This window comes from Chenopodium album, chromosome 3, assembly GCF_948465745.1.
Source record: "Chenopodium album chromosome 3, dcCheAlbu1.1, whole genome shotgun sequence".
In the NCBI taxonomy this organism is placed as follows: Eukaryota; Viridiplantae; Streptophyta; class Magnoliopsida; order Caryophyllales; family Amaranthaceae; genus Chenopodium; species Chenopodium album.
This window is the reverse complement of record NC_137836.1, coordinates 4,217,761-4,245,238: the sequence shown is the minus strand read 5'-3', so window position 1 is coordinate 4,245,238 and position 27,478 is coordinate 4,217,761. Positions and strand designations below refer to the sequence as shown.

Here is a 27,478-nt window from a genome sequence, read left to right as displayed (position 1 = left end):
CCTTGGAAACTCCATGGCAGATTCATCATGGAGCTGAAAATCAGTAGCTGCAGCAGAAGGGACTGCAACGTCCTTCGCATCAGTGGTATCAACAGTAGAAGTAGGATAGAGCATAACATGCTCAACAAAGGAGACGGGTTTTTCACTCGCAACAGTGGTCTCAATCCCCTCAGAGGGAAATTGGAGAACACTATCAGCAAAATCATCGGCAGCAGCCTTTGGTTCTTCAGAAGCTTGTTCACATTGCCTCTTGGCAGCAGAAGTCTGAGGTGCCACCCGGCCGGAAGCGGCGACAGACTGCTTCTCAAGGGAAGCAGTAGGCGCCACTAACGCCTCAGAATATGTAGCCACCTTTCGAGGAGCAGGGTGAGTCTCACGCCTGCTCCCAACAGTAGAAGACGAGGGCTCTGGCTCAGCGCGGCTGGACCCAGCACGCTCACCAGTGGCCGCGGTACCAACAACAGCCCGCAGCTCAGCGGGAGCTAAACGCACCTCACCCTTCAGGGAGCCCGCATACACCTCCAGCGTATCAAAGAGCTGAGGAGGGTTCTCAAGAGTGGCAGTCAAGGGGTCCTTCCAGTTATCAGCCAGCCCGAGCATGCTTTTGTCCAACTTGTCATAGCCTAAAAACATAAAATGACAAAAAGTCAAGAATATAAAAAAAAAGGGGGGGAAGAAAAAAAGAAAAGAAGGAAATCAGGAGAAAAACAAAAGACAGAAAGAGCTTACCAGACTCATGTGTACGGCACAAACGCATGGCAGAAAGCTGCTCATTACCCACAATGTAAATGGAGTTAGGCAGCCAGACCTTGGGAAACTTGGAGTCACCTGTCCCCGCTCCCTGCAGAGCCTCAAATGCCTCTGTCTCACGAGCAGGTTCAGAAGGAGAAGCTGTGACCCCAGCCATGTTGGTGCGAATCTCTCTGAAGTTGCGAGGAGCAGCAAAGTTGGAAGGCACCTTCACCCAGAAAAACTTACCAGTCCAGTCCCTGAAACGCCCAAGTTTTGGGTAGGACAAGACTCTACTCTCTTTGGGAGCAACATAGTACCACCCTGACTCAGTCCCAGAGGCTGATCTCTTCAGACTCATGAGAGACTTGAATAAATGGAGAGACTCAGGGTACCTCCGAAACCTCAGGAACCATATCAAGCAAATCAGAGTGTGTAGGGAGGCAGGATGAATCAGAGATATACAGATGTTAAAAGCACGCAGAAACTTCTCTAAAGTAGGGTCTAAAGGGAACCTCAGACCCAAGTCAAGCTGCGAGGCAAACACAGCAATGTGACCTGCAGGGGGGGCCGATAACTTAGCACCATTAGCAGGCAGAACCAGCTCGTAGCTGACAGGGTAAAGTCGTATCCCCTAATAAAAAATAATTCCTAAATCCTTTAACTAACGTAGATAGGGAAGTAGGGTCGAATCCACAGAGAAACGAGTCTTTCTATTCCTAATTAATTAATATAATCCAGATTATAAAGTAACCAATATATTGTAATCAAAGGAAACTAAACTACGAAGATTAAGAGTAGGGAGGAAAACAATGAATAAAAGGATCTAGGGCATAGGTTCACCAATAAATAATACTCCAGGGTAAAACATAGTAATCAATCATTGACATTGCATAAATAACACGATTAACAGGCTCTCGCAATTTATTAATCAACATAGATCTAACAGGCTCTCGCAATTTACTAGATCTAAGTTCTTATTGAAAATAACCTTTAATATCAAATTAACATCTGCTCGATTCATCAATTCAATATTGTTATACTTTTACAAGCCGCAATTGTAAAACGTTAAAACAATTCAATAAGAAATTATCATGCAATACCAATAATCAATAATAGTCAATCATCAATGCATCAATTAACCAGATTGTAAAGGGCTTTCGCTACGTATTACAATCATAGAATTAATCTACCGGTATTAAATCTCATCTCTCGAATCTCGACTTAACCATTTATAAATTAACCTGCCTATTGAAACTAGACCTAAACATCAATTCTCATCTGTCGAATCTCGAATCAATATTGTTAAACTCATGCATAAAAGATCTGCGCAAATCTAGTCACAGAGCATTAAATCAATCAATAGAAAATTAATCTAGCATTGATAATTAACAACAACAATTTACCCCTTCATATTATTTATGGATCCCCATAAACCCTAGAAATAGAACTACTCACACATATTAAAAACTAAACAAATCAAAGCAATAAAATAAGTCATGATGAAGGGAAATAAGATTAAGAGAAGAGAAATCGTTACCAAACTAATCTGTACTAATGGAAATAATCAAGAACAAGAGTTGAGAGAAGAGTTAAGAGAGAGAAAAGATCCTAAGTAGAGAGAGAAAGTCTAATAATGAAGATAATCTAATAATTCCGTACAAAATCGTATTTAAACGTTTTCTAAAACAAGAATTAAAACTAAACATCATCAGGTCTTCTAAAAACGCGCGCCCGATCGGGCGAAGGGCCGCCCGATCGGGCGCGCCTTTTTCTTCGCGTTCTTCCCAAGCAGCATCGCCCGATTGTGCTAGATGCTCGCACGATCGGGCACGCCTCAGCACGCTCAGCCTAATAGTCTTGCCACGCCCGATCGTGCTAGAGGTAGCCCGATCGGGCGGTTGCTTCTCCTTGAGGCTTGGACTTCGATTGGGCTAGATTTCTCGGCCCAATTCGAATTTCCTCTCGGGTCTCGAATACTTGGTCCAAAAGCCTCGGGATCCCAATTACCGAGCCCTTAATCACCGGCTCTCACCGATCCTGGGCTCCAAAAGTGGTCGCGTCCTTCTAGCTTCCGTAGTTGATCCATAAAGCCCGGGAAAATGCTCCAAGAGTGCAATTTCCTGTAAAATACAACTAAAACTACGAAAATACTAGAACACACAAATTAGTAATAAAAGTGGCCCGAAAGAGCCAAAAACACTACTAATAACGACCAAGGGACGGGGGTAAAACACTATATAAAATGGACATATCAAACTCCCCCAAGCCAAACCTTTGCTTGTCCCTAAGCAAAGTTCTCATCAATGAATCAATAAATATGCTTCACCCAAATCCATAAAAATCAAGCACAAACGATTCAGGGTAAATCAAATAAACATGCTTCAGAGTCTACCAATCAAGTCCATCCAATTACCTTTCTTCCCTAACAATTGTCAAATAGAGCTAACCACAAGAGCATATAGAATTCAAGACTAGTGCTCACACACTCAACTCTCATTTTTGTGGCGAGTAAAAGATGTACTCGATCGCTCTCTATCCAACCCCTTTATGTGAACAATGCCCTCCCAACTCACACTCTCGTGTGTATAAAACAATGAACGCTCAATCCTACTAGTCGACTCGAAATATGCCAAATTATAACTTGCATTGATAAACAACACTTTCGCATTCATACAATTCTATGCACAAAGGTCAAAAGGTCTTTAAAGCTTGTAATGTAAGGCTAGGGTAAAGGGTAGGATAAATTTGGGAATAAGTGAGAGAAAAGTTATGCTTAAAGGAGCCATATCCTAATAAAACCCATGATCAAAATAAATAATAATCATACATCTCCAACATAACCAACTCTAACATCAACCAAATATACTCCAATCATAATAAATAATCCCAACTCTTACAATTTCACTCATAAGATATAATAATGAAGAAGTAGAGTGAATAAACAAACTTATTTTCCAAACTTGAATTTTTTTCATTGAGGCTCTTATTTTTTTTTCTTTTGATCAACCTCCAACTAGAACATTTGAACATTTTTTTTTCTTTGAACTTTTATTTTTTTTCATAATATCACGCTTTATTTTTTTCAAGAAAATATAACTCTCAAACTCATCAAAAATAAACATGAATAACAACAAAACAACTTCTCAAATCCCACCCAAATTGTGCTAATAATAAGCACACTACAAACTCCCTCACCTCACTCACTAATAGCTCCCCCAAGCCAAGCTTAGGACTAGTAACCAATGGGGCAAAATAGGCTTGTAATGTGGCTTATAAACAATAAAAAAGTCAAGGCAACAACATGGGTAGCAAGAAGGGAACAAATGTATCTAAAATATCTGGAGGCTACCTAAAAGAACAAATGTCTTCGTCCTCCTCAATGTGCATAATAATAAGTCATGAAACACTACTCATAGTTGCAAATCAATACTCAAATTCATTGACATACCAGGAATTATGGAACTATCACACATTCCTTAACCAAATCAACTAGTCAAGCACTATATTCACAAGTAGTTGGGCAAGAATGACTCATGTTTAGGAATCCAAGCAATTAAACTTCAAATCATGACCAACAAATCCACAATGCTCATTATCAATTACCAAGAATCAAAACAATTTTCTCAAGTAAGGGGCACAGGGAAGCATAATTTACAATTCATTGGAACGTATTTTTGGATTTTTTATTTTTCAATTTTTTTTTGTATTTTTCAATATATAAGAAAGAAATAAAACTAACCTAGAAAGCAAGAAATCTAACCAAAAATAAAAGAAAAGAGAAAAATAAATATACCAAACCAAAATCTCCCCCAAGCCAGAATCAGACAATGTCCTCATTGGCTTGGAAACTAGCCCATCATAGCTAGTCCTCATCATCATCCATCCTCTCATATCCTCCTCCATGACTCGAACCGGCACCGCCCTGGCTTGGTCCAGCACCACCATAACACGAACCACCTGCAAAGTAGTTAGGGTCCACATTCCCACCCATACCCCCAAAAGGAGCATCACCCCCATATCCGTGGACTGAAGAGTAGTCCACATAAGTACCATATGCACCGGGGTAAGTGAATCGGGAGGAATAGCCCCCCGACGGGCATAATCGTCATACATGGGGTATAGGCCCCTCCCGAGGTTCCTCCTTATGTAACCAACCCGCCCATCTAAGGAGCTTAACCTAGAATCTAGGTTTTGCATCATACCCTCAACTCTCCCTTGCCCCCTCTCGATGCGGTCTAATTGGCTCCTAAAAGCCGAAAAGTCATAAGGGGCATTGGGGTCGACGTTGTAGTCGACCGAGGAAGTGGGCATGCCATAGGTGAAGGGTGGAGGTGGTTGGTAATGTGGTGAATGGTGAGTGGGGGAATGGTCTAGGGGGGATTGGTGGGGTTGTGGTGAAGGGTGAGGTGGTAGAACCTCACCTTGACCATTAATCTCGAAAGTATAAGAAGGCTTCCCCTTCTCGAATTTGGTCAAGGCGGGGTTGGGTAAGGTAAAGGCTTGGTCTCTCCTACCCGATTGTCGGTGGACTATCCACCAAGTATCACTCCCCATGGGTTGCACCCAGTTCAAACTCCCTAAATAGGGTAGGTCCATGAGGTTTGATCCTACAACTTTCCTATGCCCATCCGGGTTCCAACCTAGGTGTTTCCTAGCAATGTGGGTCACTAACCCCCCAAAATAAATAGGTGCCCTAGACCTACTAGCCTCGGCCGCATTGGCCTCCCTTTGGAAGTGATTAGTTATCCTATGGGGTATGTTCAATTTTTTGGTGGTAGGAATTACATAGGATGCCAAAAGTTCCAATTCATCTCTCCTAACATTTGCCGGTTCATGCCTCCCAAAAATAGTGAGGCCGGCAAATCTTTGCCAAAGTTTTGGGATGGGATGTTGAATCCACGTCCCTTTGGCATGCTGGAGGTTAACTAAATCCTCCCCTGTTAGCCTCTTATAGACCACGGCGGTGTGGTCTTGAGAGGGTTCAATCGGTTTATCCGATTTTAAATCAAACAACTTTCCGAATTCTTTAAGAGTTAGTCTCACATCGTTGTTTAATAATCGGAATTGTACATGAGTAATTAGTGCATTCATTTTAATAACATTAAAACTTGAAATAAATTCTAATGTTAAGTAGTCATACGTATCATGGCACATTTGAAAGAAACCACTCATGCCTATACCTTTGAATAATTATTCCAAATATTTATCTAGGCCTAACCTAACTAGTGTGGGATGATGAATAAAATGGGTAGAGATTACCTGGCGATCGATGAGGTTTAACATCCTAGCCCGTTGCTCCTCCGAGGTAATGACAACCTCCTCCCATCCCGGAACTTAAAGATCCGGGTTGACCGTTGGTTGTGGTGCCATCGAACTCTCACCCCTTTGTGTCCTTGAACGTTTTGAGGCCATTATATGAGGAAAAATTTGATGCTTGGAGCTTTCTCTCTCTAGGGGTTTGAAGGAAGTATGAGAGAAAGTGGGAGAAAATAGGTGGGAAATGTGGAGGAAGATGTAAGGATTAATAATATGTAAAAAATTTGAGGTTTTGATGGATGAATTTGAGGAGATCTTGTAAAAGAAGTGAGTTTGAAGGTGTAAAAATGGAGGTTTTAGAGAGAGAAAGTAATGGAGAAGAAGATGAAATAAGAAGAAAGTGAGGAAAGAAAGAAGAAGAAAAATATAAGGGGACGGCCAAAAATAGGCGTGCCAGATCGGGCGAGCCTCGCCCGATCGGGCGGATCATTTGAATTTCCAGAATTGAAGTTGCGCGCCCGATCGGGCGCGAACACGAACGAAAAATTCGCCCTATGGCTCGCCCGATCGGGCGAGCTTCGTCCGACATATCTTTTCCTCCACTCGATTTGCGCCCGATCGGGCGAAATTTTCTCGAGTTTCTGACTCTCTTTACGCGCCCGATCGGGCAAAGTTTGCTCGACTATCCAACTCTCCATGCGCGCCCGATCGGGCAGCCACGCCCGATCTAGCGGAATTAAAGCTGGAATTTGCCTTGCGTGCGCGCCCGATCGGGCGAGCTTCGCCCGATCGGGCCCGTGCCCGGTCAGATTTCCGTAGCTTTTCTTCGTCTTCAAATTTTTCTAAGTCTTTCGACCTCTTAAACCTATACCTGTTCAAAAACACTTATAAACGGTAAAATTTCACTCTCCTCGCCTCTCAAAATAAAAATAAAAATAAATGAAAAGGAAAAAAAGGTATAGAAAGCAAGAAATACGGGTTGCCTCTCGCAAAGCGCTGGTTTATCTAGGTCCCGCACGACCTTCTTACCAAGTACAATGTCTAGGACCCTCGGCCTAACGCTTGATCGGGTGGTTTCTCACCCGGTCTAGCGGTGTTCAGGTTGCGATGCGGCTTCCTGACATACCCTGTAGGACGCCAAATCACCTTATCCGGTGGATCCTCCTTGACTTGGACTGGGGGATCTTCAATGCTACGCACTAAAAATCCTTCTTCGGTCGAAGGTTGCTTCAAATTGTCATTGCGTTCAACACTTGCAACTCGATCCGGCGGAACACTTACCATGGGCTCGATTCGCACAACTTGCTCGATCGGTTCCACCTGTTCATCCTCGAAACCAAGACCAACAGTGTAAAGCGCTCTTTCTATTGCATCGACTTCCTTCTGCCATTTGTCTATCTCATCTGAAAAGGACGCAACACAAGATACCGCCTCCAAGGGATCTTTTTTAAGAGCTTGGGGCTTGTTAGAGTAATTTTCAACCACATTAACACTGAAACATTTCTCCTCAGTCATGGAGCTTTTAGGGACATTATTAAGATTAAAAACAACTTTATCATCCCCTACTGATAGTGTTAACTTACCACTTCTTACATCTATGACTACTCCTGCAGTGTTAAGGAATGGTCTACCCAAAATAATTGGGGTTTGCATATCCTCAGCCATATCAAGAACAACAAAATCTACAGGTATATAAAATTTACCTACTCTAACGGGGACATCCTCTAAAACACCTAAGGGGTATTTGAAAGAACGGTCGGCCATTTGTAGAGTTATATTGGTAGTTTTTAATTTACCCATATTCAACTTAGAACACACAGATAATGGCATGACGCTAACACTAGCACCCAAATCACATAATGCATTATCAATCAAGAGATTGCTAATATGACAAGGGATAGAAAAACTACCCGGATCTTTTAACTTAGGTGGAGACTTATTTTGAAGTACGGCACTGCATTCTGCAGTGAAAGCTACCGTCTCTACCTCACTAATAGACCTTTTTCTCGTCAATATTTCTTTCATAAATTTTTCATACGAGGGGATTTGTGTGATCAATTCAGTAAAGGGAACTGTTACCTTCAAATCTTTTACTACCTCCAAGAACTTACCAAACTGCTTATCCAAGTTTGTCTTCGATTGACGATTGGGGAATGGAAGTTTGATAATTGGCTTTGGAGCATTATTAATCTTGTCTGGAGTAGCCACCTTCTCTGGAGTTGTACCCTGCAATGTAGAGTTAGATATGTTAGTATTATCTTTTAGCCCTGCAGGGCTATCAACTACATTGTTTGGTTTAACGGAATTAAGATTAGCATTATTTAATAAAACAGGTTCATCAACTCTGGGCATAGAGGGCCCTTCATAGTTTGAACCACTCCTCAGAGTAATTGCAAATTCTTGATCCGTAGGTCGGGTTGGCTGCGCCGGCAGAGCTCCCTGTTGGCGGGCTTGTAGAGTAGCGGAGAGTTGCGCAATTTGATTATCTACAATTTTATTATGCGCTAGAATTTGATCAATTGTCGCATCTCTGCTCTCCATGTGCTTTTGCATATTAACCAACATTGCTCTTATTTCCGCCAGAGAAGGGTCGGAAGATGAGGGGGTTTGTTGTGGTTGGTTCTTCTGGCTAGCATTGGGATGATAATATTTCTGCTGCTGTGGCGTCTGTGGTTCTTGTGGTGGTGGATTTTGAACATTAGTGCTCCGGTAGGAAAGGTACGGATGATTCCGATACCCAGGATTGTAGGTGTTGGAGTATGGGTTATTCTGTCTATAAGCTTGGAAGGCATTAACTTGCTCCACGAAACTCCTGCAATCTTGCTCCCAATGACTCCTCCCTCGGCGCCAGTGTGGTGGTTCGTGGTGGTCGGTTAGTCCATTAAAGGTGTTGATCGCGGTTTTCCTCAATCACTCGACCAATCTAGTATTGGTGGACGACTCGTTCGAAGCTCGTGGACTAAGTAGAGGAGCAACGCTTGGGGCTCTATTCTCTCCCTGATTTGTCAATCAACTGTTACGTGGAATTCACGCTTCAAAGGTATGATTATGTGTCTTGTGTGTTATGCATGTGATCTTGGGATTAGGTACTTGATTGAATATGATTCATGTCTTTTCGCTGCGTAGTACCTATAAACACTTACAACAACCTCTAAAGAAAGGAAAAAAAGAATGTTGAAAAAAGCTTGAAAATTTACGCTTTAAAGGTTAATTCTAAAATACTACTTGTATGTGATTGGTAAAAAATTGTTAATGGTTGACTGTTATAGTGTATGTAATTACCAATAAGCTTATTGTTGAATAAACTACTTTAAAAAAGCTCTTATTATGTGGTTTTTCTAAAAGAGTTTTTTTTATTTTATTTTTATTTTTTTAGCCTTAATAGAAATTGTGCTTGCCTTGTTTTAAAGTCTTTCCTCCAAACCAAGAGAACCTCTAAAGAGACCTTCTTTGTAGTCTGATCCACTTGTGCCTGCTTTGAAATATCGACCGTCACAAACACCGACTCTGCACTAGTCTCTTTAAAACTCGTGCAACCTTTGAGATACCCTTGGCCCATGTTGCTTTGTGCTCATGAGCCCTCTTCCACACTAGGCTTGCGTTTTCGTCGCCACAAGACAAGAGCTCGCCACATGATTCAGTGTCAAAACGCTTAGACCGTGACAATAATAAGATACATACACTCCAAAAAAGAAAATGAGAATAAAGGATAATTCAAGTAGTTAGAAATTCCCCCTCCAGCTTATGGGAAGTAGAGATGGAAATATCTAGTGAACCACCCGCTCACCCGCTCCACTCGCCTTATAGCCCTTATTGGACGGGTGAAAACCCCGGTTTAAATGGATGATAGGCGGGTGATGGATCGGATTCGGGTGGACAATTTTCACCCATCACCCGATCCGTTGACCCGACCCATCACCCGGATATTTTAAATTTTTTTTTTATATTTTTATTTCTGAAATTCATTAATAACCGAATATTTCAATATTGTGATTCCTAAGCTAATGTCCTAAATGATAAAATGTTATTACCTAGGCTCCTTTGAATTGATAAATGGCAATTTCTTCATGAGGGACATAATCAGTCTTAATTCTGATGGGTTGCGAAGACCCACTAATCTCACTGCTTGCCATTTTTCATCAATTTCCCCCCTTTTTCTTCCCAAAAACAATTTTTTTTAAAAAATAATTTAATAATTTAAATGCTCACATTATACATCCGATTATCACCTGAACCATCCACTTCACCCGTGGGTGATGGATGGATGTAGAGCTGTCAATTTGGGTAAACGGGTAGGGTAAGAGTTGGTCGGATCAACTCGGGTCGGGTCAATGCCGTAACCTATGCGGGTCGGGTTCGGGTTGGGTCATGCTTGAGTCAAGTCACGTCGGGTCATACGTCCTATTGGGTTTGGGTCGGATTAATAACAGGTCGGGTTACATTTGGGTCGGGTGAACAATAGGTCGGGTTTAATTCGGGTTTTCACGGGTTAGGGTAATTCTCGGGTTCGGTTCAAGTCAATAATTTGCGGGTTTGTCGGGTCATTCTCGGGTTTGAGTCGGGTTCGGTTCAAGTCAATAATTTGCGGGTTATAATCAGGTCGGGTCATTTTCAAGTTGGGTCATTCTTGGGTTCAAGTCGGGTTCGGTTTAAGTCAATAATTTGTTGGTTATAATCAAGTTGGGTCATTTCCAAGTCGGGTCATTCTCGGGTTCAAGTTGGGTTATGTTCAAGTCAATAATTTGCGGGTTACAATCAGGTCGAATCATTTTCAAGTCGGGTCATATTCGGGTTCAACTAACTGTAAATAGATAATTATCATTTTTATCAAGCTAATTATTTCCTTTGAATATAATATATATGGCAACATATTAGGGAACTATAGTCTATAATTTAGGAAGATAATTATCTCCTTTGACCATACAACAAATATATACTATATTTTTCTCTTAAATTTGGGGATGATGCTCCTTTCTTTTGCTGGCCTGGACCAACTTGGTCTCCCTGTACAAAATACTTTGATCAACAATAATAAGGTGGTCTAAATTGAATTTATGGTCTATTTGGTATCAAGGATTTCATTTGAAATTCTGATTTGGGCCAAATCCAAGCCATTAAATATTATATCCAAATCAATGAATTCAAATTCTATCCTCATAAGATGTCATTTCAAATTCTCACATGTAAAAAAAATTACCCCCATTTCTCTCTCCTAGGTCTTTTTAGGTTGTTGTAAGAAAAAAAGGTCTTTTTAGGTTTCCCCCTTTTTTTTTTCTCTCTGCTCTATTGAAGCAACTTCTTAGCTCTCTCTCCTCCATTGATGTACTCTGTATTACTGAAGATTATATCCTCCATTAAAGCAGCTTGTGTGCGTTCTCCTCGATCGAAAAGTTTCAAAGGTACATTCACAATTTTCTGACCACCGACCACCATTGACATGTTAATTTGAATGCCAATTTGGGTTGATTGATGTCATAATTTAAATAATGATTGTAGATTTTGGTTGATCGACTCTGATTTCTCATCGAATTGGGTCAACAATTTGGGGATTTAGATGAACATGAGGAGGAGAGAGATTTGGATGAACAATTTGGGGGATTTGAATGTCAGGGAGAGTAAAGCAACGAAGAGATAATTTTGATAAATTTGAAATTCTAATCTTTTTTTCCAAACAGAGTATTTGGAATTGAATGTCATTAATTCAAATTCCAAATTTGAAAATCTAGATTTCAAATGAAATGCTTGAATCCAAACACAACCTTAAGGTGATTTGAAATCGGGTCAGGAACAATTTGGGATGAATTTAGGTTAGGTCAATAACAAGTCGTGTTGATTTCGAGTCGGGTTAGTAACAGATCGGGTTGAATTTTTGGGACGGTTAGTAATAGATCGGGTAAAATTCGGGTCGGGTTGAATTTGAGTCGAGTCAATAACAAGTCGGGTTGATTTTGGTTGGGTTTGTAACTGGTCGGGTTAAATTAGGGTCGGGTTAGGAACGGGTCGAGTTGAATTCAGATCGGGTTAGTAACAAGTCGGGGCTAATTCGGGTTTTGACGGGTTAAAACGGGTTTGGGTCAATTTCGGTTCAAGTCGGGTTCGATTCAGGTCAATAATTTACGGGTTACATTTGGGTCGGTCATCTCCAGGTCGGTTCATATTCGGGTTCGGGTCTCACATACTCGGGTCAACTCGGGTCTAGGGTTGGTTTCAGGTCGGGTCGGGTCGAGTTTGGGTCACCATTTTTTCGGGTTCAGATGAGTTGGTTAATAATCGGGTCCAAGTCGGTATTTCAGGTAAAGTCATCTTTTAAAAGCTTTAGATGGATGAATTCAGGTGGATGTTTTGGCGGGTGGTGGATGGATCGGGTGGGGAGGATGGAGGCGGGTGATGATCCACCCGCCCGAACCCGATCCATTTCCATCTCTAAAGACTCTAATGGGGGAGGACTATGGGATCGGTCAGTTGATTCATTTAATCGAAAAACCCAAATGAATATTTTAACCCTTAATTAAGTTGAAAGCATCGAACCGGACCGATACAAAAACGAAGAAATTGAAAATAATCGTGAGAAAGCTCGCTCATTGGAAACAGACGACTGCCATCTTTCTGCCATTTCCAGATCTTCTTCCTCTATTTTCTCTCTCCTCTCCTCTTTCACCTGTACTTAAATTAAGGTTTAATTTAGGGTTTGTCCCCAAATCAATTTCAATTTACGATGCCTCAATCTGGAAAATTGATGCCAAATTTAGATCAACAAAGCACTAAACTCCTCAATCTCACTGTTCTTCAGCGATTCGATCCTTGTATTCAAGATATTCTCTTCACTGCTGCTCATGTCGCTTTGTACGAATTCAGCATGGGTTCTAATCAATGGGTTCGTAATTCGTAATCTCAATCCTTTTTTTGTTTTTATCTTCTTCAGATTTCTCTCTCCTAATTTTGTTTTGCAATATTTCGTTGATTTCAGAGTCGCAAGGATGTTCAAGGCTCCCTTTTTGTTGTTAAAAGGTATCTGAATTTGTTTCATTTGCTTCGATTTAGTGTTGAATTAGAAATTTTACGACTCGTTTAGTAGGCGGTAATAAATGGTGGTAATGTTAATGGATTTGTAGTGTAATTTTGTTTTGAGAACATCATGGCGATTTCCATGGTGATGTTTGTTTTATGAATTAAAGAATTACAGGTTAATTATTCAATAGTGATGGATAATTGAACTCTTTTGATTGCTAATGTTGCAGGAGTAAGGATCCTTGGCATCAGTTTATTGTTATGAATCAAAGAAATACAGGTTAGATTATTCATCAAATTTCGAATTATGATTTTCAAATTCTATAGTTTGAATAGAACCTACTTGTAATACATGTTAATGTTGTGCCAATGTTTTTATTGAATTTTAATGCATCATGAGTGTGATGGTCTGCAATGTTAAAGAGATAGGGATGATAATGATTTGACACTAAATTTAGAAAATTGAACATTTCCCTAGAGTCTAGGGCAATGTTCAATTTGGCCTAGAGGCTAGAGCTCATCTAGGAATGATAATGATTTGATATTGACTTTATAAAATTGAAAATTGCCCTAGAGGCTAGAGCTCATCTGGTTTCTCTTCTCGAAATGAGTTAAACAAAACCAATGAAAAGTAGAGCAAACAATTAGCCTTAATTGAACTTCAAATGCTACATCTTGTTGAGTCAGGATTTTGTATCTCGTCAAAGTAAATCCCCTCTGCAATGTTAAGCCATGTTTACGCTGAACCTGCACATTGTTGTCGCTGCTTATAGATGTTAGTGTGAGTTGTTTTCTTTTTATTCACTTTTGATATTGTCTTTGTGCTGTCAAGAAATAATGTCCAAAGAATAAAATAAGCTAAAAGCACTGACCCTTACAATGCGAAAAGGCTCCATTGTCAGAGGAGAATTTGAAAAAGATTGGACAGGTCCTTGGTTATGTGATGCATAATACCAATGTGCTGGTGGGGAAGACTTGGCACTTCCTTTTGAATTTCTTTTTGAAACAATATGATCTATGATAGTGAGGATGTATGTGTAGGCTATCACTTGGTCTTGTTAGGGGTACTTAATATGTGTGCATTAAGTTTCCATATATATCAAGGATCATGCACACATACTATTATTTTGAGTATCAAATGTGTTTGACTCAGGTATATTATGTTGTACATTTTGTCATCTTTTCTTTCCTTTATTGGACGTAAATGTGTTCTCACATGATAAAATTGTAGCTTATGGTTGTACTAGGGTGGATGATTTCCAATTGCTTTGCCACTGTAACCTTTGTTATTGTTAGCCCCCAAGTTCAATTACTCCCCCCCCCCCCCCCCCCCTTTTTTTTTTCTTTTTTTTGTGTGCACACTTTATGCATGTTTTTTCGGAGCTTGAGATTCATGAGATGTTATGTTTAAATGGAAGAGAGATGTATGACCTATCAATTCTAGATGATTTTCTTTACTCGTACTCTTTCTCTTAGACATGGCAGGGAGCTTAGCTTTCAACACCTTAATTCTTTTCTTTTTATGCAACTTCTATAAGACCAAGAAACCAAGTTTCGTCTTAAGATCCGAGCTTGAATTTGATTGATTTCCTTTGAATTGTTAATTCGGAGTAGACAAACATACAAGTTTAGGTATCTTAGTGGAATTTTAGAGGAAGAAATTAATCAACAGTAACACACATTATCACAAACAATAGTTTTGGGCAATTTTTATTACCCTTTATCACTAATCAAAAGAGTAAATTGCAAGAATAATACCCTCACATATATTTATTATCAAGATCTTTAGATAACCAAGCTTAGCTACTTGTGGTTATTAGTCTTGTATTTTCCTCACTAAACATAATTACCACTATTAGCTCTCGCTTAATTACTAATTCTCCTATTAGTGATCTTCTCTCTTTCGATCTTGATATGAGGCTTGTTTAATCATGATGTCAAACCTTCCCTGAATGGCCTTTATATATAGGGCTACTAATCTATTACTTCCTCCAATCCAAAGTACTAGTAGATGACTTGTTTATTTTTAGGACATATGAAGCCAATTAAGAAGTGAGATAGAATGACAGAAGGCCATAATACCCTTACCCAATTACCCCTCTACTTGGCCCTTTATCTACTAACTAACTAGTCAACCACACAAAATTTATCCATTATACTATGAAATGCGTGAACTAAAAAGAAAATTCCCAAAAAGGAATATGTGTTTGCTAATTTGGATAAAGGAAGTACAATCTTTTTAATAGTGTTCCTAACTCTTTGGGATATAGCTTTTAACCTTCCATAAGTATGACACCTAGCATACTTAACCCTTAAGTAAATTGATCAATGGTCAATTACATTTCAGCATGTAACCTGACTTCCACACATAAATCTAAATTGTACGCGTGGGCGATTGGCCAAAATCCATGGAGTAGCTACAAAGCCAAATAATATGTGAGGGCATTTCTTTTCTTCTTGTTCTTGCTTCTTTGTTGTGGTCTTGCTCCACCAACACATGATCTTTGACGTTTGTAATTCTAGCCTTCTAGGTTGGGAGTAGGGTACTAATGAGTGTCTGATCCTTCCCCCGTATTTTCATAAGTGAAACGTTTTGACTTTTGCACTGTTCACCTAATCTACTTTGACTAGTGTTAATGTTTTAAAAATAAGAAAGAATATTGTTTTGTGGGTACTTGTTGGAATTGTCTCAGTGAATAGATTATTTTATATTCAAATGTTATAATTTTTACTTATTGATAATTAGAGATAATATTGGCTAAAGTTTAGAATTGACATACATGCTAAGGATAAATGTTTTACATAAAATATACAGAGGGAGTATATAGCGAAGGCCATGCCAATGAATTGTTATAATTGTTACCTAGGTTGCACTGATACGGATACGGGTAAAAAAACGGGTACGGATACGGGTACGAGATACGGAAAAATTAAAATTCCCCAAAACGGGTATGGCTAGGATACGGCAAATAAAAATTCAGCAAAATGTAAATCCATAAAAAGTATTTTTTTTTAAAAAAAAAAAATCCATAAACTCATAGCAACAATTCATAACACATGAAATTCATAATCAAAGTACCATAATCATAATCATAATCATAATCACATTGCCATTTAAAATGAAATATGGGGGTTTAAAAAAAACAAAAAAACAAAATATGGGAAAGAAAAAGCACCATGTGATTTCTACCTACTGCCATCTATATTCTCAGTAACTTCAAATTTAAAAAAAAAAAAATCAAGTAATCACATGCTTTACCGAAAACATCACTCCATTATTCACATAAAGAAAAAAAATAGTTCGAAGAAAGAGAAAAAAGGAAATCAGAAGCAGAAATGTTGAATCAGGCCGGTTGCCGGTGTCGGAGGGGTCGCAAGTAGTCTCCGATCGCCGCAGACGGTTAAATCAGGCCGCACAATCAACGTTCGCAATTTTAGGGTTTTTGATAATTGGGGGAAATCGACATTCTGATGAGTAATTTTGGGATTTTTTTTTTTTTTAAAAAAAAAAAAAAAGGGCTGGGCTTTAATGGAAACGTCAGAAAATGAGCTTCCCCGTCCCTGATACGTTTCCAAGCAAGAGGTTAAACGTCCCCATAATTGCTTGCCGTACCACTTTCGACGGGGACAGCTTGGGGATGTTTCCATGGCGTATCTGTACCGTACCCGTCCGGAGACGGCAACCAGATGGCGTATCCGTGCAACATTGATTGTTACTGATAATTAAAGATAATATTGGCTAAAGTTTAGAAATTGACATACATGCTAAGGATAAATGTTTTACATAAAATATACAGAGGGAATATATCGTGATATCGTGAAAGCCGTGCCAGTGACTTTTTCTTTTTACTTTTTTTTTTTTTTGGAATACCTTCTAATATTTGGCCTTTTAAAGAAATAATGTTGATTCAATTTGATTTCTGGATTTGGCTATCAAGATGCTTATAATTAATGGCTATAGTTTAGGGGTTTGCCTTTTCTCCTATTGTAGTTTGGAGCAAACATAGTCATAGATTTTCTATTAATAAGAAATAATGCCCTCACCAAAGCATTGGTTTAGAGCAAATTTGTCTTCCTACCTTAGCTTTGGGGTTTTGCTGGATAATAACTTTGCATATCATATCTTTGACTTATATTATTTTTGTTTGAGCAATTGAACAAGTGCTTTGCTCTTTTAGTCAAGGCAAACTAGAAAACAAGCTAACAGTGCAGGTTCAAATGAGCTCTAAATTTTTTCATGTTGAATGACACTATGTGCTTTTATGTGTTTAAACACCTAGGTCATGACCTTTTAAAGTGTTATATAATTATATGTGAGAGTTTTGTCACTGTATATATAAGGTTCTTGATCTGTTCTGTTGCAGAAAATCTTGTGGAGAATCTCTCAGGCAGTTTCGAATTTGATGTTCAAGTTCCTTATCTTCTATACAAAAATGTTGTCCAAGAAGTTAATGGCATATGGTTTTATAATACTCCTGAATGCGAGGAGGTTGCTGATCTCTTTAACAGGTGATATATTATGGTGGCAATAAATTTACGAAATCATTATTGATAAAGAGCAATATATTTTTTTTTCATTTCTTTCTTAGTGTTTGTTATCATGTCTGTTATCTATTCTTCCTTTGTTTCCATTCTCAGAAATGTCCCTTTTTCTGCATATGGTATTGGTTGTGTGCAGAGTCTACCCCATATGATACTATAACTTGATATTGTTCAGTAACCATTGTTAGTTGATCCTAATGTATTTTGTATAATTTTCTTGGTAATTTTTTGTTTTTCTCAATTTTGTGTCCTGCAGGATCATTGACTCATATGGAAGGAGTGCTCCGGAGCCATCAGAATTTAACCAAAGGTAGTAATTTACTTTTAGTATTTCTGTAAAGCAGCAATAGGTTTTAATGAAGAAGATGAAAGTTGACCTTTAATCTTTTTGAATCATTTCCATAGTTTATCATATTTTGAATTTAATGTAGTTCAATAAGTGAGCTGTCAATGAAAGATGTAATGTGCAATTGGAAACCATTTGAGGTCTCTCGGTGTGCATTAATGACTAGTGTTAAAGCTTGTTTTGGTGGTATGATTTAGGACTCTTTTTATTATGTACTGAAAAAGGGTATTGCCTTCCTTTTTCTTTGGTTAATATTTTGGTCCTAGTATCAGGTAAAAGTTTTGTTGATGATTGTGTGAAAAGTATTGTGGTGCAAATCTGTTTGCACAAAGCATCAATAGTTTCAGAGTAACACTTTAATATTGGCCTTTTATTATGCAGCGAGTTCAAGGAGCTTGAACCTGTCCCATCCACGGCAATAATTGAAAGCCCATTGGAGCCATCACCTGGGATATCATCAGCTTCCATTAATGCCTCTGGTGTTACTGAGATTAATTCTATCTCAAATTTGTTCAATGTCTGTACTTGGAAAATCTTGAGATATAATTTTGTTAATTAGTATCACTACTTCAGCTTAGTTTTTTTTATTTGTTTTTGTTTTGTTTTGTTTTTTTTTTTTTTTTTAAAAAAAAAAAAAAAAAAAAAAAATTGATTGTGAACTTCATTTGTGTGTGTGTGTGCTAGTGTGAGCTCTGTGACCTTCTTTGTCTCTAGCATGTTAAATGTTGATGTGAGATGTTAGTTCATCATTATTTGTTCTTTAATAATTTTGTGATGTTTTGATCATCTAGCATCTCGAATTCTGCTTGACATTTCTAATTGAAGCCGGGAGGGTATTTTGTAATTGATCATCTAGCATCTCGATTTCTGCTTGACATTTCTAGTTAAAGAAGGGAGAATATTTGTATACTCTTTCTTTTTCACACTTAACACACTTTTTTTTAATCAAAATTATTTCAACCAGTTATCTTGTTATGTTTGTTCTTTTTTTATTTATTTATTTATTTATTTATTTTTACAAATCAGACGGTTCCTTCTGACAATTCATGTTAGTCGACCCCACATCATTTTGAGACTTAAGGCTTTGTTGTTGTTAGTCCATGCTTCATGAGAAATGGCCTCTTCCATGGGCTTGTATCTCTGATACATTAATCACTCACCCTGCTTATGATAATATACGCCTGAGATCCAGGCTTTGGAAAAAGAGTTCCCTCTGATATCTTAAGTAGCTCTAAATTAACAGACTTTTAGCTGATTTTTTTTTTTTTTTTTTTTTTTTAATATTGAATCATCTATGCTTCGTCCATTTTTTTCCTTTTCATTGATTAAACTTTTCCTTATCTTTAAAGAAAATATTTCAGATACTTTGATTTTTAAAATGTGAAATACCTTGAAACTTATTCTCCGTTGAGGCTGTAACTTAGTTTACTTGCTACTGAGGGGCTTTTGCATAATATATGGCCTTTGGTTGCATGAGTTTTTACATAATCCTTCAAATATTACGAGTTTGACCATATATGATTGGCAATTTTTACTGGTCTGTCGAAAGATGTTTTTTTTAGTATTTTGCTTAAAGATTTTAGAATGCTGTAATACTGTAACACCCTGTGATAGCAAGTAAATTTGTCCAACTGTTGTGATGTGTTTTTTGCTATAATTTCAGGCGGCAACTAATATTTCTAATTCAGGGAAGCCAGTGCAAACTTATCATCATTCCAGTGAACATTTGACATCGATAGGCAGTTCTGGTCTGATACCTGCACCTACTGGACTTCTTCAAGTACCTGCTGTGGCAACATCAGCTCAAACCTTTCATCTAATTCACCACCATGAAGGTTCTGATTCAACTTACAGAGGCAATCAGATAGCAAATCTTGTCACACCTGCTATCTTTCACAACCCCCATTCTTCATCTGCCATGTCACAGCCACCCGTTCCATCATCCTTGCCACACACTGCTCTGCAGCCTTCATTGACTCTCCAGCGCCCATATGGAGCCCCATTTCTCCAACCTTACCCTCCACCAGCACCATCTCCATTTCTTACACCGCAAAATATTGCTGCACCAACCCACGGACCTGTTATTGACCGAGGCAAAGTTCGTGAAGCTCTTATGACGCTTGTCCAGGTTAACATCCCCCCTCCTCTCCTCCCCGGGCATTTTTTCCGTTTGACTGATGTGGTTTTCTAGCCTGCTATAGAACTTTGTTACTTTGATTATGTTTCATTTATCAATGAAAATTGCTGGTCAATGGGAGAGTATGAGACCAAACTAACACAAGTAAATGAAGTTATATATGACACATAAATTCTTAACTTATGAAGTTTATATATATAAAAAAAAAAAGCACAGATCTCTGGGAGTGGATAGAATGAGTTTTGTGTAGAGTGGAATTCACATGTGTTACTTTTGACATTATTCAGGGATAGGGATGATGCTAAAAACAAGCATATCTGTTAGTTTTACAACTTGTACTGCCTCCATTCTCCCTCTATTTTGTCCACATTTAGCTAAACAGGATTGACTTAACCACATCCTCAGAGTTTGATTAAGCATGTTAGGGGTCATGCGCCTTTTTGTGGTCTAGCCATCTAGGCGAAGCCGCGAAGCAATTTCGATGAACTGCAGCTACGATGCAGCTGACACAAGACGCACAACGGTTTTTTTTTTTTTATAATTTTTTTATCATATACGCCTCACTTCAACAAGGCGCAGGGAACTCTGAAATGCCTTGCATGCCTTCTAATATTTGGACTTTGTTGTCACGTGTTTTATTTTGTAGAAATTTGAACAAAATTATTTACTGTGGTAGATTGGATGTTCTGTATCCTTTGTGTTAATACTGCAATAACCAGTACTGCAAATCGTATGGTCCTTATGATCACGAAACATGATTGTATGGTCCTTGTGTTCCCACCAACGTAGTGAATAAATCACATAAATGAAGCACTCATATTTTATGGTCAAATACTGTCAGTATTTTGTTGCTGAGCAGTTTGGTGCATGTACCAAACCTTCAATTTCTTGATATACAAAACTAGTATTTTGCCTTGGATATTATACCCCATTATAAATCATATCCAGTTTTTCGCATGATAGATCAACTTGTTGTAGTTTAATGGTAAGGTTTGCTCTTGCAACTTTGATGTCATAGGATCAAAATCCACTTAGAGATATTGGAGTTGGAATTCCCTTTCCTCCCCCAATATCTAGAGCGTGTACTTTGACAGTTTGACTTTTCTGATGGGGCTTCCTGTGATAGGGTTTCTTTCTGGCCTAGGCCTACTACATTACATTAACAAAAAAAAAAAAAAATGAGTTATGAACTCAAGTGCTTGTTTGTTGCTTAGTGCTCAAGATTGTAAGGGGTGCAGTTGTTTAAATACTCCATTTATACTTGTGTTTAGGCTGATATTATCTCTGTTTTCTTTTCCAGGACAATCAATTCATCGATATGTTCTGCAAAGCTTTACAGCAGGTGCACCAAGTGTAAACATAATGTAGAAGTGACCAAGTGTTCTAAGGACTAAGGATGCATGTACAGGACGTGTATTTTCCATTCACATTTTGGGTGCAAAATACTAAAACAGGAAACTAATCCTACAAGGGATTCCAGCATCTCGTTGCATGTTAGGGGCTGAAATTCGCCATCCGATCTTCTGTGGGAGTTTGTTTCCGGCTTGAATTGCCACCTTTGGAAAAAGCAGTGCATAATCTTGTCAGTATGGTAACAGTTTGTGGCTGTTGAAGAGATTGTCAATAACCTAGTTCGGTCCATCTTAGCATTGTTATGGGATTAGTGTTATCATATGGGTTTGTGGTCTATGTAATCGATTTTACTTCTGAACTCCTTAGGTATACGGATAGCCGAAGCTAGCTCAAAGAAGAATACAGGACAATGGACTAGTCCTTGTAGACAGTTAACTTTCTCTTATTATGTGCACAAAAAGAGAAATAAAAATTAAAAAAAAAAACATTTGCAGCACGTTTTGCAAAGCTATAAAATTGCTCTAATTTTATTGTTGATACTTGATAAGAGAAATGGGAAATTTGACTATACTTTTTTTTTTTTTTTTTTTTTTGGACAAAGATCAACACAAAAACAAACAAAGAACTAGAAAGAAAGAAAAAGAGAATGACGATTCCTAGCTGAAACAGCTAACTCGTGAGTAGGCCTAATAAAATCCCTGGAAGCCTTCTGAATAGAACAGGCCGAAAAGAGAGGTATGGTATCCTCAATCTGCTGAAAAATCCAACTAGCAAAGATGTCTTTTGAGCAATGATCCCGAAGACTAAACAGGACACCCAAACAGTCCGTATGAATTCGAAGCTGAGCAAAACCACGATTTTGCGCCATCCTCAAAGCTAGGAGACAGGCAAACAACTCTGCTTGAATAGCCGAAAGAGCAAAACATGCCTGAGCTCCACCCCTAAGACACTGAAGAGATCCAGCCTGATAAAAACACCAACCTGTACCAGCTCTGCAATCTGTAGACTCCCAAGCCCCGTCAAAGAGTAAATCAACAACAGCCTGATCAGTAAAAGAACCTCGTAGAATAACCAAAAGTGGTCGATGATGAAACCCAGGAGGAGGAGAAATAACCCCAGCATCCAAATCCCTAACCGAAGAACTTCGAGACCTCCAGTCATGAGCAATCTTGAATACACAAAGGGGATCAGGAACTAATCCCCGAAATCGAACACCATTCCTACAGGACCAAATAGCCCAGGTAAAGGCTAAAATAGAATCCAGAGTACTCCAACCTCCATGAGCCAAAGAGTGAGTAATCAGCGTGGAAAACCAATGGCTAAACGAGGAGAAATTCTCCGGAGGAAGGAGAATACCCAAAGGACCACAACTCCAAAGGCGACGAGTAAACGGACAGTGTAAAAATAAATGATCAATCGTCTCTTGAGAAGTATGACAAAAGGCACACAAAGGATCAACAGGAATACCTTTGGTACATAATAAGGCTGCCACAGGAGTGACTCCATGTAACAGCTTCCAAACAAACATCTTCCACTTAGGTAAAATGGGAAAGGCCCAGAATTTTTTCCACCACGAGGACAGAATAGAATCCCCATCATAAGTTACAGGGAACGATCCCTGAATGAGAGCAGCATAGGCGGACTTAGTAGAGAAATTCCCATCCCTAGTAAATTTCCAGTAGACGAAATCATCCATTAACTGAGTCGGCCGCTCCAAACTCAGAATTTTAGCCGCAGTAAAGGAATCAAACAAACTATGAACCTGAGAGGAATCCCAAGTGTTAGAGCTTGAATTGATAAGAGAGGACACCAGAATCGGATGAACCGTTCCAGCAAGAGAATTCTTAGGGGACACAACAGAATCCGGAACCCAAGAATCCTCAAAAATTCGAACCTTGGAACCATTCCCAATTTTCCAAGTAAGATCAGACTGAAGAGAGCGGAACCCATGCATCAAACTATTACCCGCCCAAGAAGGACGAGAGAGCCTCGAACTAGAATGACGATCCAAGATAGAAGGATACCGCGCTTGAAAAATACGAGAAATAAGAAGTTGAGGATTATGCATGACCCGCCAAGCCTGCTTTGCCAACATCGCAGAGTTGAAAACACCCAGATGACGAAGACCAAGACCCCCAAGACCCTTAGGCCTATAAAGGAGAGAAGAGGGAGCCATAGCAATACCTCTGGAGTGGGAAGAAGATTTCCACCAAAACCGAAGCAGAAGATTGTTGATTTTGTCTATGACTGTAGAAGGAATCTTAAACACAGACAAGATATGATTGAAGGAAGCCACAAGCACAGAATTGATAATGACCAATTTCGCAGCAGACGATAGATGAAGAGAAGTGAGTCCACTCAACCGATTAACAACTTTGTCTATTAAAGGCTGAAAAGCTTTACATTTGTGTCTGCCAATATCAACCGGAAGACCCAGATAAGAGCCAATAGAAGATTCCACCCGCACATGCATAGAAGCAGCTAAGTAATCCCGATAATCATCCGGAACATTAGAACTAAAGCGAATGAAGGACTTTTGAAGATTGATCATCTGTCCAGAAATATCACAAAAATTGTGAAGCACTTTATTAACCTCTAAACAGGTAACAGGAGAAGGCTGGAAAAAGATAAGGGCATCATCCGCAAAAAACAAATGCGAGACCGAAGGAGAACGCCTGCAAACCTTAATACCTCGAAACAAACGATCAGATTCTGCTTTACGAATCATGGCTGAAAACACCTCCATACACAGAACAAATAAATATGAAGATAAAGGATCACCCTGCCGCAACCCCCTAACTGGACGAAAAGCTTTCGTAGGATTACCATTGACCAAAACCTGATAAGAAACTGTGGAAACACACTGTTGAATTATGTGAATCCAACTCGGGGGAATCCCAAAGGCCTTGAGAACTTGCCACAGAAAATCCCAACTGATCCTATCATAGGCTTTATTCATATCGACTTTCAGCGCTGCTCCCATAGTACGAAATTTGACTATACTTGTAATGCGTTTATGTGTCATAAATTGATGTTTGGAAAATTGTTAGTCAAGAAAATTGCCATGTTTTTAACATCAAAATTTGATTTTGGAATTCCAATAATTCTAAGGCTGTGTTTTTTCCGATTGACATAAGTGAATTATTTCATACTTCCTCCATTCTCAACCAATTGTTCCGTTTCTATTTACACTATTCAACATATTTGTTAAAAAATATTTTTCTTTGTGCTTTATATATGGGATATGTATTTACTAATTGTGTGCCCGAGCGATGTCTAGATGGTTGATAAAATAATATGATAACATTTTTACTTTATTTTTTTTTTGAACGTGTGATAACATTTTTACTTGAATGTTAAATACGATCAAATAATTCGTTATGAAAATGAAGGATATTTACACATACGATATCATATGGAGTGTACTTTATGTAATTTAGTTTGTAAATAAATATTTGTCATTATTGACTTGAAATTGTTTTTATTAAACTTAAATTATTTATACTGAACTGAAAGTAATTTTCAAAATTAAAATTATTTTTACTAATTAAAAATTATTTTCTGTAATATTTTTTTAATAAATTAAATAACAATACATTTTACATATGGCTAGCCACACCAAAGTAACCCCTCTAAAATTGACCGAGTAACCCATGTAATACTAAGTGAGTAACCTCTAATAGTGACTAAGTAACCCCTAACTATAATACTGATTGAGTAACCATTATATATAGCACTTACCAAGCAACCCCTATATCACTAACGAAGTAACTCTTGTAATAATTGGTGATATATATTAGACATACAAAGTAACCCCTAGGTTGAGTAACTCTTGTACTAACGGAGTTTGTAATTACATATATTATAAATGGATGTTATTTTAAAGAACATTTAAACCGAATTTGATAATGGAAATAGAATTAAGTTATAGGATATTTATTAAAAGTTATGATTAATTTTGTACTTAATAAAATAAATAAAAGGAATGTAAAACTTTCCTAATAAGTGAATTTAAAATTCTTAGGATAATTGGATAATCTATTTTTTTTTCTTTATTAATACTAACATATTTTATTATCAAAAAAAAATCTAAAAACTTTCCTATTATTAAAAAAATTAAAATCTAACAATTTCCAAAAAAGAAAATGAATCTTAACTTTCCTAAAATAATTATATATATATATATATATATATATATATATATATATATATATATTATAATGGATAGTTGTAGACACCCATTTGTGTTTCCCTAAAACCAAACTCAGTGATGAGTACCTTTCACGTCTAATCATAATCGAATGAAGTGAAAGTGTGGAAAGTCTAGTGTTGCAATTAGTTTTAATTCTTTTCTTTCTCTCTGTTTTTGAAAACCTATTTTGTGAAAATAGCCAACCCAGTTTAGTTTGGTCCATGGCAAGGGTCCAATAATAGTGTAGTTGGGTCAGGTTCGAAAAGAGCTTTCCAACGATATATTATAAGCCCAATTCCGATGAGTAATGAGGAAGTTATGGCCAAATTACTAAACTGGGCTCAGTTTGATTTCTATATGCATGCGGCCCAATGATCTAGAGGAGGGCCTATTATGGTTTATCATTCCTAATGCGAATAGGATTGATTATAGTCTTCTAAAATCTTCTAGAAGGTTCTTTTGAATCCTAATTTGATTAGCATTGATAAATTGACTTTAAAGAGTTTTAATTAGAATAAAAGAAGTGTTTTTAAGGAAATTACAGTTTTGCCCTCTCGTATGCTTAAATTTTATCAAAATAAAAAAACGCGTAGAAAAACTGATTGCAGCGTCGTACGACACGTCTGGCGTTGTATTTTATTCTTTTCGAAACCCTGATTCGTTTTTTATCATATCCGGCTGATTTTCTTTATAAATAGCCTCCTAAAATCTCCGTTTTCAATGACCAACTATCTTCAAGAAATTCTTGATTACTCTCTCTCTCTCTCTCTCTCTCTCTTCTAAACTAGCCTTTTACAAACAAAATTCCTCATACATTATCACTAGACACACCTAGCCAAGTTGGAAGTTGTCTTCGCCCTAGACGTGAAAGGTTTTAATTTCTGAGGGTTTCTCTATTTCAATTATTTAATTTAATTCTTTGATTTTATTATTTCCTTTGAAGTTACTAACATGTGTATTTTTGTTATTAGAAAGAGATACGAGGCATCCAAGTAAGTGCTTTAATTGTTTAATTGATATTATGATATAGAAATCATGTCTAGGTTGTTATTTTGATTCCTAGTATCATGTTAGGATGTTTTCTTTAATTTGATGTTTAGGGTGACAACAATAAGTTCCTAGTATCATGTTTAGGGTAAAGTTATAATATCAAATAAGCTTATTATGATTTCTATGATTCCTTTTATTATCTTTCCTAATATTCATGTTAGTATCATGTTAGGGTTAAAACTTTGATTTTTATTGTTTAGTAACATGCTAGGGTTTGTTATTAATCTTGTTAGTATCATGCCTAGGATCTTGCTACTATTATGCTTTAACATAATTATGATTGTTATGATTATTATGTTGCTTGATGCTTATATTTATTGTTATTTCTTGATCACGTCTTTTATGCATGTTTAAAGGGAATTGGTACTTGTAATCACGCTTAATAAGATGATTAATAATCTTGTTTAGGGTTAATTTGATTATAATTCAAAAGATCACCAATAATAGATTTATTTTTGCATTGATATTCAACCAACATAGATTAAACAGGTTTAGGTTAAACCCGGCCTATTGGTTGCATGTTAGTCAGAAAATGCACATGAATACGAGAAGAATAAAGTAGATGCCTATTATTAGGGCAGATTCAATCTCTTTTAGGTTGGATTTGTACCTTCATCCCCGAACACCAGTCTTGGTTCTAGACCTATTGGAGTTAACGATCTCTTGGATAGTTAAGGAGTGTAACCTTCACCCTGTGAACGGTTTACAAGTTCCTAAAACTTGTTGGTGACTCTTTTTCTCTAGCTTCCTTCCCTTTGGACGCTACCGTACTTTAGTGTATGATTACAATGGGGTTCAAGTTTGGGGTAATTCTTGAAATATTCCCTACAATAGTATCTAAACTTTTATTGCCCGGTTAAGG

The 27,478-nt window shown here is 37.9% G+C and overlaps 2 protein-coding genes across 2 annotated transcripts; one reads left to right on the top strand and one right to left on the bottom strand.

Moving 5' to 3' along the window:
- Window positions 1-12,532: 12,532 nt before the first annotated feature.
- Window positions 12,533-21,913, top strand: LOC145623734 (mRNA-decapping enzyme-like protein). The gene is made up of 8 exons (XM_081676599.1): window positions 12,533-12,862; window positions 12,956-12,996; window positions 13,227-13,276; window positions 17,361-17,505; window positions 17,795-17,848; window positions 18,266-18,401; window positions 19,548-20,012; window positions 21,322-21,913. Exons 1-8 carry the CDS (start codon window positions 12,704-12,706, stop codon window positions 21,376-21,378), a joined length of 1,107 nt encoding a protein of 368 aa, XP_081532725.1. The 5' UTR covers window positions 12,533-12,703; the 3' UTR covers window positions 21,379-21,913.
- An 86-nt stretch (window positions 21,914-21,999) lies between these two features.
- On the bottom strand, window positions 22,000-24,357 carry LOC145624740 (uncharacterized). The gene has a single exon (XM_081677833.1). The coding sequence runs from the start codon at window positions 24,355-24,357 to the stop codon at window positions 22,000-22,002; it is 2,358 nt and encodes a 785-aa protein (XP_081533959.1).
- Between the last annotated feature and the right edge of the window lie 3,121 nt (window positions 24,358-27,478).

Bases quoted from the DNA above. Each gene is read 5' to 3' on its own strand.
- LOC145624740 (XM_081677833.1), bottom strand. From the start codon at position 24,357: ATGGGAGCAGCGCTGAAAGTCGATATGAATAAAGCCTATGATAGGATC.
- LOC145623734 (XM_081676599.1), top strand. From the start codon at position 12,704: ATGCCTCAATCTGGAAAATTGATGCCAAATTTAGATCAACAAAGCACT. The intron at 12,863-12,955 runs GTTCGTAATTCG...CGTTGATTTCAG, and splicing joins GCATGGGTTCTAATCAATGG to AGTCGCAAGGATGTTCAAGG. The intron at 13,277-17,360 runs GTTAGATTATTC...GTTCTGTTGCAG, and splicing joins TATGAATCAAAGAAATACAG to AAAATCTTGTGGAGAATCTC.